Here is a 13,487-nt window from a genome sequence, read left to right as displayed (position 1 = left end):
CCCCGCAACCCCAGGCCTCGTAGGGGCAGTTCTCCTGGCTCCTGGCTCAGGGTCCAAGACGGAACCTGGGCCCGAGGTTCACTCCTGAAGGCAACCTCAGCACAGGGGCCTCGGAGGGTGGAATCCACTGACAGCCAAGGGACGAGGGCTGGGAGGACCGGAGAACTGGTGTTCCGTGAGCTGTCCCTGGAATCTGGGCCCCCTGGGAGCGTGCCCGTGCACATCTCCGCAGGCTGAGGCTGATCCTTGCTCAGGTGCTGCGTAACCATTATTTTGCTGGACAGATAAATGGCCCAGAAGTATGTGCCTATGTTGTTCAAACGCTTGGGACCCCGTTTAACTGGGGGGTAGTTTCTCCATTTCCCAGGAACCCAAGAAACCCGACGTTACCACAGCATTAGGCTCATGGTGCAAAAGCCAGCATCTTCTCATATTCCCCTGGTAGTACGCGGGCATCCGGGATGATTTAACTACATTTCATGAGAAAGAAATCAAGGGAAGAGACCGGGAAACAGCGGAAGCTCAATGTTCATAACAACAGGGAGCTTCTTTATTGTCACGTCTAGTCGCCCAGCCCCGTGGGCTGGTGCTGCCTTTCACTGGAACAATTACTGTGGTTTGTGAGCCTGCATGGGTCCCGGTGGCCAGATTCTTCATCTTCTGAAGAATCTGATTAGCTGCTTTGGCTCTAAGTGGAGGTCGCCACTGGGGCTCTTAGTTAATGAGTTTTGGGTCAGTTTCTTCTTTGTAATGGTAATAACTAGCATTGCTGAGGGTCCACTGTGGTCTAGCCTTGTGCGAAGTGCTTCTCGTGTAGTATTTGCTTTGACCTTGAAAGCATCCCTGTGATGATGATCCCCATTTTCTGGATACAGTGCTGGAGGCCAGAGCCCAGACAAAGGCTCACGGCTAAATGAGTGGCGATGCTCAGCGTTAGCCACTCCCCGCGGCTTCCTGCACTCTGCTTCTTGGACCAAGCCTCGTGATCTTGCAGCGTGAAAGTGAGGGGCTGTAGGAACTCTAGAGGGGCACAAAGTAAGGTTTATGTCTGCACCGCAAATGTAATCGAGTGCGAATCATAGGTCATTATGGGCCATCCTGACAAACTCAACCCTTTTTTTTCCTTCTTCTTTTTTTAATTTTTAATTTATCTTTAGAGGGGAAGGGAAGGAGAGAAGGAGAGAAGTATCACTGTATGGTTGCCTCTTGTGAGTCCCCTGCTGGGAACTGGCCTGCAACCCAGGCATGTGCCCTGACTGGGAATTGAACCGCGATCCTGTGGTTCGCAGGCCTGCACTCAATCCACTGAGCTACACCAGCCAGGGCCAAACTCAACTCTTTATATAACGAGGCTTTCTTCTCTGTTTCCACAGTTTTTTGCCACGTGGACAAGGCGTCCCTGCCGCCCACCGAGGCAGGCAGGCCAGGGACTGTGGCTCCCAATAGCTGGAGAAGAGGCTCCAAGAAACGGAGGGATTTGGGTTTTCTGAGCTGGTCCAGCCCTCTGTAAATTCCATGGCTATTGAAACCTTAAACATACATTAATATTGAGCCATGTGTTTCAAGTCTCAAAGGTTTTTTGCTTTCCCCACAGATTAAAGACCAGGTCAACTCTGGCCTCTGGGGGGGCTCCTGGGTCCTTTCACGAGAACTCCTACCCTCCTACCCAGGTGCTAGGGAGGCAGGGGAAGCAGGTGTCGTTTATTGAATGTGCATCTGTCAATCACTCACTAAACTGTAAGTTCCCGGAGGGCAGGAACCGTCTTCCTTTTTTATTTTTGTATTTGGCAGTATTTTCGGGTTCACAGAAAAGTTACGCAAACAGCACAGAAAGCTCCCACTCAGGCTGAGCTTTCCCTGAATCCAATGCCTCACACCCTGTCTTTTTAACTCTTCTGTGTCCACCTGGAACCGACACTCAGCCCTTCCTGGACACGAGGCGGAACTATTAAATCCCACTGCAAGCTGAGTTCTCTTCCTCTCGCCCTCCTTTAAGGGAACAGCGGCGATTCATTCACACCCAGCTCTCTCTGGCTCTGGATCTCGTTCATTTCCCTACCGTGTCCCATCGGAAACGATTTTCTTTGGGGAAGCCTGAAATTCCACCCTCAGGGCCTCCTGCTTTTTGGCCCTACCAGATGCCTGCCAGGGGTGACTTGAGGCTGGGGTGTGCCCGGCTGCCACTGTGGCTGAACTGCTTCCATCGGTCGTTTTTGCCTTGGAGGTGAAGAAATGTTTCGGACAGTCTTGTGGAACCAGTGGTCTGAGCCTTTGCCCTCCGGGGACGGGGAAGAGCGGCGCCCCCACGGAGCATGTGTTCCTCCCGCCTATTTGGAGGCCTGGCAGTTGCTTCTGAAACCCGATTCCCAATGCCAGGGAGATGACCTCCAGTCCGCTTCCCAGCATTCACCTGCTGTCACGCTGCTGTTCCAGAGCAGCTCGCTCAGAGTGGGCGAGTTGGTGAGACACTCGGGCGGGTCATGGTCTCACCCTGTCAGCGAAGCCTCTTGGTCGGTGTGAGCCCTGGTCTAGACGCTGGCACCCATTGAAGAGGTAAGGTCAGGGAACTTTTTTTAAATGGTGAAACGCTTGGACTTTTGGGAAAGCGCACTTTTCAGGCCTGGAAAGTCGCCGTGACTGTCGGAGGGCTGCTTTACAACAGACACAGACGCAGGGCTGGAGCACCAGAGACAGAGCAGGGCTGCTTCTTGACTCCAGCAGTGGCCGCCCCGGCAGGGTTTGAAGGAGCGTCTTGACAAGGCTGCTTGTCACGTGGAGGACGGCCAAGTTTCTCCCCAGCCTGCAGTTCGGGAGTGTAAGGGGAGACTTTTGAAGCACATGCTGTTTTGCAGTGATGCCTGTTGACACAACAGACCCCTTGGAATCAATCCTCTTAGCAACAGGGCTTAGTACTGTTGCTGGGATGGGGAAAGTGGGTTGGGGGAGGCAAAGGCACTGGCAGGTGTGGCCGAAGTGAGGGCTCTGAGGACTGAGGGTGCGCCTCCCGATTTGCAGAAGTGGCTACCAGACGAAAGGGGGGCGGTCTATTTTTCATACTTTCAACAAATATTTGTGAAGTGCCTCCCCGTGCCAGGTGCTATTCTGGGCGTTGACTCTGGGCTCCTGCACCTCATCATTCATAAATGTCTGGCTGTTTTAGTTACGTGGAGTGTGACAGGGAGATGGCAGGCGCCACAGGCCGCTGTTTCCACAGTCTGGTGAGGCAGCACAAGGTAAAGGTCAAGGGGACAGGCTCCAGACCCCCGACCATCTGGGTTCAAGTCCTGGTTCTGCCACGTCCAAGCTGTGTGACCCCAGGCAAGTGGCCTGACCTCTCTGTGCTCAGGGATCTTGTCTGTCAAATAGGGTTGTTGTAAAGATTGAATGAGTGTAAACATGGGAAGCACTGCAGAGTACTTGGCCTGTAGAAATTGTTTATAATCTTAAGTTTGCTGTTGTTGTTACAGTAGTGCCAGTAGGTGCTGGGACGTTGCTACTGTCGTGGAAGGGGCACTGGACCTCAAGGCAGGAGACCCGGTTGAGCCTCCTCGCGCTCTGTTTCCCAGCTGGAGAATGAAAACATTACCTTATCGCCTGCTTAGCTCACAGTGATTTTCACTAAACTCTGAAAAGTGCAGTGTGCCATCCCCATGGATAATGCCAGTGCTTTCTTCTAATGCACCCAGATGAGTTAGATAATGTTTGTGTTGGAGGGAGCTGGGATTCTTGCAGAATAGCTTTCTATTCGGAGGAGGGGCAGAGCGGAAGAGGGAGACAGGCCTGCACTTCTTTCCTCTTCCAAGGTGAATCCGAGCCCACAACCCTTTTCCGTGGACTGAGAAAGGTTGGCCTGTGGCCCCTCCCCCTTTAGTCCGAGCAAAGACCCGCCTCCTGTTCCATCTGTTGTTTGCATCTGTCTGGTTGTGAGATGTGTCAGTGTCTTTTCAGAATTGCTTTAAAGTAGCCTTGATCATGGAATAAAGGGCAGGAGATTTGTCTGTTAAGTTATTTGCGGGATAATTCACTGCAGATGAGGTGGCGTCAGGAAGGGAAGCCTGGCTGCGGAAGGTGTTTAGAGCCGAGGCCTGGGTGGCAGTTGGCCAAGCGGGAATTGGGTCACAGTTTTAAACATTCGGGGCCCTGATAAGAACACGCCACTCGCTCTGTGCTGTGATTCTTGAGTTATTGTAGGAAACACTTGAAATCGTGCCTCTTAAAGGAGTAACATCTTATAGATGAAGAACCTTCAGCGTAAGAGTCAGGAATACTTTGGAGTTCGAATTTGGTGATTTCAAGTTTGTACCTTCTTGCCCCGGCTGGTGTGGCTCAGTGGACTGAGTGCCAGCCTGCGAACCAAAATGTCACTGGTTCAATTCCCGGTCAGGGCACATGCCTGGGTGGCAGGTCAGGTCCCTGGTTGGAGACACATGAGAGGCAATCAGTGGATACATCTCAGTCCTCGATGCTTCTCTCCCTCTCTTTCTCCCTCCTTTCCCATCTCTCTCAAAGTAAATAACAAATCTTTTTTAAAATAATAGAGTTCGTACCATCTCACTACTGTTCTATAGGGATGATTTTCACCCTGGACACAGACCCGGAGCCTGAGGCCCTGAGGACGTGGCAGGGGCTGTCATTACAGGGCGTGGTTCAGCCCACAGGGAGGCCGCGCCACCCTGGGTCAGCAGTCCCCGCTTAGATGAGGAATCGGCCTCAGCCCTCCCCGCCCCCTTCTACGCTTTCCCATTGAGGGGATGGAACACAGGTGCCTCTTTCCGGCTCTGGAGTCAGAGAAATGGGCCCGTCCAAACTCTCCTGCTGTGTGATCAGGGCCAAATGATCACAACCTATCAGAGCCCTAAAGAAGGACACGATCAGCATCTTCGTCATAAGACTGTTGTGATGACTCAGTGACGGGGTTCATGGCAAGCCACTGGCGCCACACCGGGCACTTAGTAAGTGCTCAGCAAACATATTCCGTTCTAGCGAAGGTGAATGAAGCTTTTCTAATTGCAGTGTCACGTTAGCGCTGGAAGGTGTGGACCCCTGAGAGTTGGGGCATCTTCTATATTTTACCTTCAGGCACAATCGCGTGAACATAAGCATCCAGCCACTCGGAAAAATGTACCAGACGGGATTCATCTCGTCTGGGCTTTTCTCTACCTGCCGGCTCCTCTGTCTGCCTGCCATGGCCAGAAACAGACTGCCGGTCTCTCCGCAGTCATAGGCCGCCAGATCCTCCACCCTCTGGCTCTTCAGGGTGTCCTGGGAGGACCTGGCTTGACCTGAGTCTTGTGCACACCCTGACAGGCAGGGGTGTAGGGTACCACAGACTGGCGTTTCCGTGAGAACCTCCGGAGCAGAGGGTATGGGTGGAAGAGTTCTGTAGAACAGGCAGATCTGGTCCGTGGGTGTGTGTCGTTTCAGGGAGCGGCCTGCCGAGGCCAGTGCCTTCGTCAGGGAAGACAAAATAAAGGATGGCCCCTGCTTTGGATAATAGTGCTTGGATAATACCCTTTCCTCATTTCTGATGTGTAGATTATGCTTGGATGAGCACCACTAAAATTGAGGCTTTGAAACATCTCATCTCTTTCCGTCCTGTGATTTGAAGTTTTGTCTGTGCTTTACTTTTTGCACCTTGGTTTTAAAAATCAACTAAACCACAGACAAGCATGTTGTAGAGGTCTAAAAACAAAGGTGACCGATTCTTGGAGTAGTTAGGACCTCCAAGGGGTGGCCGGCCATGGGTTTCCAAGGGCCCACCTTCTCCTTCCCCCATTCCCCCCACCCAGGTTTCCATGTGATTCTGGGTGTGAAAAACGAAGGTTGGGGGTGGGGGGAGGAACATGTGCCTTCATCTAGCTGGTGACCCAAACAAACTGGGTACTTTGAGATCTTAGGTTCAGTATCCCTACTTTCTCCAGGGAGCAGAGGAACCCTGCAAAGGAAGGAGGAGCCCCCAGTTTTGCTAAAACAGGAGCCCTCCTCACCTGGAATCACTTGTTTAACTGTGTTTCTGCCCCGTTAGAGAACAGCAGGGGTCACGTTTGCTCCACCCACCGTTCGTCCCGAGCCCAGCTCTGTGCTGGCACGTGGTCCTGCACAGTTGGAGGGTGAAGCAGTCAGACTGTCTGGGCCTTGAATGCCGCGGTCAGGGGCCCACTGACGGCTGCTTTTCTGTTTTCAGAGATTCCTATTTGACTTCCTTTCCCATTTCTCTTTCTTCTGGCCCAGAGGACTTCATCCACTCCGAGTCCAGGATCCCTACAACCACCTGGTAATAGTCAGAATACAACTGGGAAGCCGGAGGAGAAGCCCAGAAGCGCTGACCGTGGAGACTTGCCCAGGTAGGAGCCAGGTCCGGAGGACCAACGCAGCCCGTGGCATGGCCAGCTCACCGCCTGCTCAGCCTTTGCTTTGAAAAACTTACCCTACAACCTGTGACGTATTCCTTGGTGGCGAGATGTTCAAAACAGTGGTTCACAGACCTTTTTGTGGGAGCCCAGACCAGCATGATTGGAAAATTAATGTTAAAGTTAATGTTTTTCTGACCCAGAATGAAATGAGTAATTACGGGCTTCCGTTCCAGCAGCGCTGCGGGGTGTTTGTGGTCATTGTCAGAATTTAAAATAAAAAAGGTGGAGGCTGTTCCGAGGGGCTTCTCGGGGGCATCAGAGCTGTGGCTATGCTGGGGCTGGCTGTGGGGGAGGAAGAGTCTCTCCTCTGCCCTTCTAGGTTCTTCCCTCTGGTCTAATTAAATCAACCAAAGGTAATGATATGCCTGCGTACAGGAACCCCCCCTCCCCCCCCCCACAGGAGATTCAGAGGCAGACGGGTCAAATGAGATCTACAGGGCTTCCTGAGCTAAGGGGGAGGTCGGAGCCCCGGAGCTTCAGAGCGGAGAAAGGTCATTGCAGGGCGATAACAAAAGCAGATATTCACTAATTACACGTTCACCCTGCCTGTGTAGACAGGGCATAAAGAGTTATCTCTGGTTAAAACTCTTGTTATGGGCAAAGCCCTTAATTTAAATTCTTCCAGATTGTTAAGTGGGGTGAGGGGGGCAGAAGTTTCTCTTGAGCCTGCAGGGTCTCGATGGCCTTTAGCTCAAAACAGTCCTCCTGCTGAAGGGGCTCATCTTGGGGAGGCCTGCCCTGAACCCCTCCACTGCAGGCACCAGATGGGACAGAGGGTTCACGGGTGTCTTGCTACAGTGACCCGTGTCCTCAGTCCTGGGGCAGCGGGCCAATGCATTCCAGAAACCAGCACGGCCCCGCGGTTGCACGGAATGTGGCCAGGGCAGGTGGGGCCCATGGGTCCGTGCCTCCTCGCTGACCCACAGTCAGGTCCTGGCCATTGGGAAGAAGTCCGATAGACTCCTCCCAGGCGTTGTTCAGCACCCACAGTTTGGGGAGCCTCCACAGTTTTGGGGGCCTTCACAGCAGAGGGCCAGCAGGCAGGAACGTTCAGTCCCCAGAAAGGACACGGGCCAGGGACATTGGAGGTCATTAATAATGGCCAGTGGGTCAAGCGCATGACCTGATTAGGAAAACCTTCCTGCACGAAGCCCAGCTGTGGGGAGGCTGTAATTACAAGCCTTAAATGACCGGATGAATAGGAGCTCCAAGGAACAAATGTGAAAAATGGAGTGATAGGCACCCCCCTGCCCCTGTTACAGATGATAAACAGTGAGACTTTGGATCGTGAATGCTTAGCAATAGCTTTTTAGCTTAAGAGTTTAAGCTCCATTTGTTGCTTCGCCTTCCCACTGTGGATGGTCAGGGGTCAGTGAGAGTGACCCCTGGTGGCAGGAATTTTTGTGCCTGGCTTGTATTTTCTGGGCGGGGTTTCTGGAGGAGGCACTTTGAACCTTTTGGCGTGAACATTTGAGTTCCCTAGGGCACAGGGGATCAGATGGGAGGGGCAGAATGGGACAGAATCAGCGAATACGCCTTGAAAAACACCTGTGACCTCTGTTTCACGTTCACAAACTTTTTATCAGGGGGACCGAACAAAAGGTTTTAATATTTGGTTCTTACGAGACCAGTCAACTGGTCTCTGCTGGCTCTGAGTGGTCATGAAATTAATGGATGGATTGATCTTTTCTGGAAATCTACACAAACAAAGTCACGGCTGGCCCTCTTTGTGAGGCTCTGGGATAAGAGGCTGGGAAATTATTTGAGCCTGCATCACAGCCGGACTGGGGACTGACAGCCCTGTGGAGGTCCTTTGTGTCCTATTCCTCACTCAGCTTTACTCAATTAGGATTGTCCCCTTGAAGAGCGGCCCTCCAGGACATGCAAACTGTGCATAAAGGCAGTGCCTTCTAAAAGCAAGCCCAAGGAAGCAACTCGCTATTCACAATTACAAGCACAATTCACCTCCACACATGTCGGAATAATGTCTGTTCTGCAGGGCCTGGGCTCACGAGCAGGGCTGTGGCTCTCCAGGGTCCAGAGTTCGCTGGGGGGCCAGGGTGTCCGGAGGAAGACAGAATGAGCACTGGTTCCTGGCGCAGCTCCAGTGGGGCCGGCCACCCTTGCATCTACAGTAATGATAAAAACAGCACTTGTCGCTTTGCAGATGGACACCAGGTATTAGGCCAAATGCTCTATGTGCACAAAATAAACATTTCTTTTCATTTAATCAATTCACTTCTGACTCTGTGTGCTTACTCAGCCAGGTGGCTGAGAATTGCATGTTAGCTGTCGTCGAGTCCCCCCGCCCCACCTGGTATATTGAACCGTCATCTGTCTGCCCCCCACCCCATCACCACTGAGATGCCCGCTGGTCCAGGCCACACTGCCCATTGTGCCCTCTGACTGCACTGGTTTCATGCCACGCTTGGCCTGTGGGACCCTTTGGTGAGGCCAGGACCCCATGGCCATTCTCTTAGGCCCTTGGTGCACATCCAGCCTCACAAGCCTGAGGACTCGGTTGGATGTTGCCCACTTTCTAAGACCTTTTCCTGCTCTCTCCCCATTGTGCTCAAATGCATTTGTCTCCCCCCTTTGCCTCATCAGACCACCAACATTTTCTTTGCAAAGGATGTGTTATAGGTTTGGACAAAAAGTGGGAGAAAAAGTGGGAGGAGCCTTGACCTCAAACAGTTTCCGCTTCCTACTTGTAAAAGCTCCAGAGAGAAAGCGCAGCGGCTCCTGCTGGAGCTGGAGGCAAGGAAAGAACAGAGAAAGAAAGGCCGACGTAGTACTGCCCAGGACTGTCCCTCCGCACAGGCCAGACCTCCGCTCTACGGATGGGTAAACTGAGGCTTGGAGCTCTGTGTTATCTATGCCCTAGTGGTAGAAAGGCCATTGTTTCCCCCACAGGCTCTTCCTCCCTTTGAACTACACTAGAACTTTATACATCACCAAAGGGGTAAATCTTTATTCTGATTACTGAGCCCCATCGGTTCAACTGCCTTGCCTTCTAGTTGCCACATGGTGTCGCTGTGGTAACTTAGCCCTTCCTTGGCCAAACCCCAGCAGAGGCTGGGCGGGGACCTCCCCGCCCTCCTAGGACCAAATTTAACCCCAGGTTGCACCTCTGACTGACCAGCAGTATCCGCTCCTGAGCGCAGCAGCCCTGGATACCTGCATCCAGACTGGTTCCATGTCCACTGCCCACCATCCCGTGGAGACTCCCTTTTCCTCCTGGGGTACCAACAATGAGGGATGGGCAGCTCTGCCCTCTTAAACCCTCAAAACACAACAGATCTTACCATGTAAACTTTTTGCAGGTAATGGAGCTGTTAAATGGCCCCAGAGGGAATTAGGTGACAGATTGCTGGGTAGTAGCCATTCCATGTGCTTCAACATTGTGCTTGTTCGTTGGTCTGAGGAAAGCGGTAGGCAGGCAATACTTCAGAGATGATGGGTTTTCCGGTGAATTTCTGGCACCTTTGTCACTGAAGGAGGAGGGATGGAAACTCAACAGCCTAGAGTCTTACCTGTCATCCCTGGTTCTTCACCTACCAGGCAGATTAAAACAAATTGTGGGTCTCTCCTCCAGAGATTCTGAGTTGGTAGGGCCGGGGTGGAGCCTGAGAACGGGCCTTTATAACAAGTTCCCAGGTGACACAGGTGCTGCCGATCCAGGGACCATGCTTGAGAACTGCAGCGTGAGGGACACAGGCTCGGTGACATTGGAGATTAGAAGTGGCCTTCTGTGAGGGCTGGCCTGGACGAGGAGGCCCTCTCAGCAGGCACAGGGAGCTGGAATTAAAGGGGACTGCTCCGGAGGCAGCCGGGTAGGGGCAGGGGTCCTGAACTGGAACTCCGTGGCTGAGTGGGGAGTGAGACTGGACCAGAGTGGTGGGTGGTTACTACAGACAAAACTGGGGAGGAGCACTTGGAGGTCAGGTTAGATGCTGAGGTGTGTCCTGCTGGTGATGGGAAGTGGGGAAGTGCTCTGTGGTTGGTTGGTTTGGATGTAAACAAGGATTCATGCGTGCAAGGAAATCACCCAGAAGATGAATTCAGGGGCTCCACCTGGTGCACTGAAGAGGGAGGCTGGAAGGGCAGTAAGGATGGTGGTCTGGAGACAATTTCCAGGTAGAACCCACAGAACAGGGTGAGTTCCAATCATTTGCACAAGCTAGTCTCAGATGGGTCAGTTCATCGCAGTGTTTTTATATCTGTGACTTCAAAACTCTATTGAGAGCATGGGAACAGATCAGGGTTGGGATGGAGGATAGCAGGTGAAATCAGACAGGGCAGGATTTTCCACTCTTCCCAAATCATGCGATTTACCTGGATGTTAATTATAGATATGAATTCCTAGGCCCCATCCTAGTCCTTCTGAGTCAGAATCGTTAGGTGTGGAGCGTGGACATGTGTTTTCAGTAAGCACCCTCCCCTTGGCAGTCCCTGTGAGCAGGGAAACTTGTGAAATTCCGACCTATCGCTAGGCCTACCTAGGCCAAAATACCCTGTGGCCGAGGTTCAAGAGTACGATCCAGTGGATTTGGGGTGAGACCAAAAATCTGTTTTTAATAAAAAGCCCATGTGATTCTTATGAAAAGTTTGGTAAATACAGAACCAGATTACCATCAGGTCAATCATGATAGCTAACTTTCGTTTGTATTTCTGTGACCTTTAAAATGTTTCCGAACTTGGAGGTAATTAACATCCATCGAACCCCTGTCCCCTCCCTTCTGTCCTCCATCCCTGCTTTCGACAAATATCCGTTGGGCATCCGATCGGGGCCTGATGCGGTGCTGGCTGCGAGGTACACAGCCCCCAGCAAGAGCCCTGGGGCCTCCGCTCCAGTGGATAAGCGGGTTGTAAGGAGGACGTCAGACTTGGAGCAAGGAAACAAGAGAGGAGACACTTTCGGGTAATATCGGGGCTCCGAAAGACCCCCAGTGGGTCTTGTGATAGAGAGCAACAGAGAAGGGAGTGGTTGGTTCAGAACAGGCTAGTGGTTCTCACAGTGAGGTTTCTCGATCGGTGGGCGAGCTCAGCATCAACTGGGAGCTTATTAGAACTGCATGTCTCGCGCCCCCCCCCCCCAGTCTCACTGGACCAGAAACCCTGGGGTGTGGGGGCAACCGTCTGGGTTTTCATGAGCCCGCCAGGGATTCTGATGCCCCTGGATGAGATATGCTCAGGGAAGGAGGAGATATTTGAACTGAGTTTGGAATGATAATAAGGAGCTGGGCGTGGGAAGATCAGGTTGGGGACAAGCAGGGCAGAGGGCTTGAGGTGGGAGTGGATTTGGTGTTGGACAGAGGGAGACCCATGGGGCAGGGAGAGGAGGGGAGGAGGGCGGGGCCTTGAAGGCCATGGAGAGAAATTCAGCTTTAGGTGACATGTACAGATACGTGTTCTAACAGGACCTCTATGGTTGCTGGTGGACAGTGCAAGGGGGCAAGACTGGAGGCCAGGAGGTCAGGGAAGAGGCCTCTGCAGGACTATGGCAGGAGTGGGTAGGGAACCTTGACCTAGGGCCGCCTTTCTCAGCCTTATTTTCATGACCTCTCCCCCCACCTCCCTCTCCCACCCCAGGAACCTTTGTAGACATTTTATTACTAACTGCCCACCCCTCCCCAAGAAATTTCATTACCATCAATATACAGCACATGCTTATGTACTGGAGTCTTTGGACCAGATATTCCCACTGTCAGAGCTAAGAATTTGCACCTCCCGAGAGCCAGTCTTCAGCCCTCTGGGATGAAACAGTGATGCAGGCAGTGACAGCGAGAGCACAGGGAGTAACGGTGATGGAGGGGAAACGAGTGTAGCTCTGAATGTTTGGGGCATTTGGGGCTAGAGACGCCAGGACTTGCTGATGAATGCATTTAAAAGGAGGGAGGGAGGGCTCAAGGAAGATTCCTGAACTTTTGCCGTGAGCTATTGGGTAGACGGGGCCGCTCACCGAGCCGAATGAGGCCTGTCTGCTGAGCTCCGTGGCGACAGATGCGGCGTCCAGGAGGAAGTCCTGTTGGCACCAGGAGAATCAGGCCAGACAGAGTGCTGACTGTCACAAACCCAGTCCCATCCTGGGGGACACTGAGGAGAGGGACCCTCTTTGAGAGAAAAGCAGGGTGCCCTTGGTGCTTCGGAGACAGCTTATTTCCTGCTATACACCTAACACCTCAAATACCCAAACGTACCTCATCCTTTAGGGGTGGGGTGGGGAGCAGGTTTCTTAGTCCATTTAACAAACACGCACCCACGCAGCCCACCACGGGCCGAGGTCTGGGCCCAAGGCCAGAGGCACAGCGTTGAGCAGGAGATGTTGACCCAGCATAGAGAGAGGCATGTAAACAAATAATTCTAGAATAAGCTGGATGCTGTAGGCAGTCTCTAGGGGCGTGCAGGGGCAAGGGAGGGACTGGCCGTGTTGAGGGCAGAAGCAGCTCCCAAACTGAGTCCAAGTCAGGGATTGTGGGGGAGAGAAGGCAGTTCCAGGCAGAGGGAACGGCTGTAATTATTACAGCGCTGCAGGAAGCAGCATTTGGGAAGGACCAGACTTGCCCCTCAACTAGGAAATCTCAGCACTTCTTTAAATTTAGGAAATAGGTGATGTAGCATATTTATGAAGCTCAATCTCTTGGCCTTTTAAAAAGACGAATTTAGAACAAAAATTCCATGGTGCTTGGGTAGCATCGGATTAGAGAAGGAGGAAAAATGGTTTGAAAATGATGAAGTCATGGGCTTGCCCCGCTGTCCCCCTCCCCAGTCATTTGTGGACAAAATCCACCTAATGCTGGGCTCTTGACTCAGGGCTTCAGCCCATCACCTCACCGAGAGGCTCAGTGTAGGTGGGTGTGGGTGACCAGAGGGGCTACACGAGGAAACCCAGGGTCAGAGAGGTTAGGGAGCCTGCCCCAGGTCATACAGACTAGAACCCAGCTTGGTCTGAAGCCACCCGAAGTGCCTACCTTTATAGCTATCTTCTTGAGCACTCACAGGTGTCTGAAAATATTTGTGTTGTGGTCTTGTAATTAGAAAGCAAACCGCAGTCTGTCCTTAAAGTTTAATTTC

General features: G+C 52.4%; 1 protein-coding gene across 10 annotated transcripts in view; it reads left to right on the top strand.

Annotated features, from left to right (window-relative positions):
* TACC2 (transforming acidic coiled-coil containing protein 2) overlaps positions 1 to 13,487 on the top strand; it is a 179,725-nt gene that overhangs the window by 27,046 nt on the left and 139,192 nt on the right. For all 10 annotated transcript variants that reach the window (XM_037059592.1, XM_037059591.1, XM_037059596.1 and 7 more), the window contains one exon: positions 6,232 to 6,344. In XM_037059592.1, the coding sequence (XP_036915487.1) occupies positions 6,232 to 6,344 (113 nt within the window). The remainder of the gene's footprint in view (positions 1 to 6,231; positions 6,345 to 13,487) is intronic.

This window comes from Sturnira hondurensis, unplaced genomic scaffold (assembly GCF_014824575.4).
Source record: "Sturnira hondurensis isolate 20B ecotype Veracruz unplaced genomic scaffold, ASM1482457v3 Scaffold0011253, whole genome shotgun sequence".
NCBI classification, from domain to species: domain Eukaryota; kingdom Metazoa; phylum Chordata; class Mammalia; order Chiroptera; family Phyllostomidae; genus Sturnira; species Sturnira hondurensis.
The sequence above is the reverse complement of the archived record's forward strand: the minus strand, read 5'-3'. Positions and strand labels throughout refer to the sequence as shown.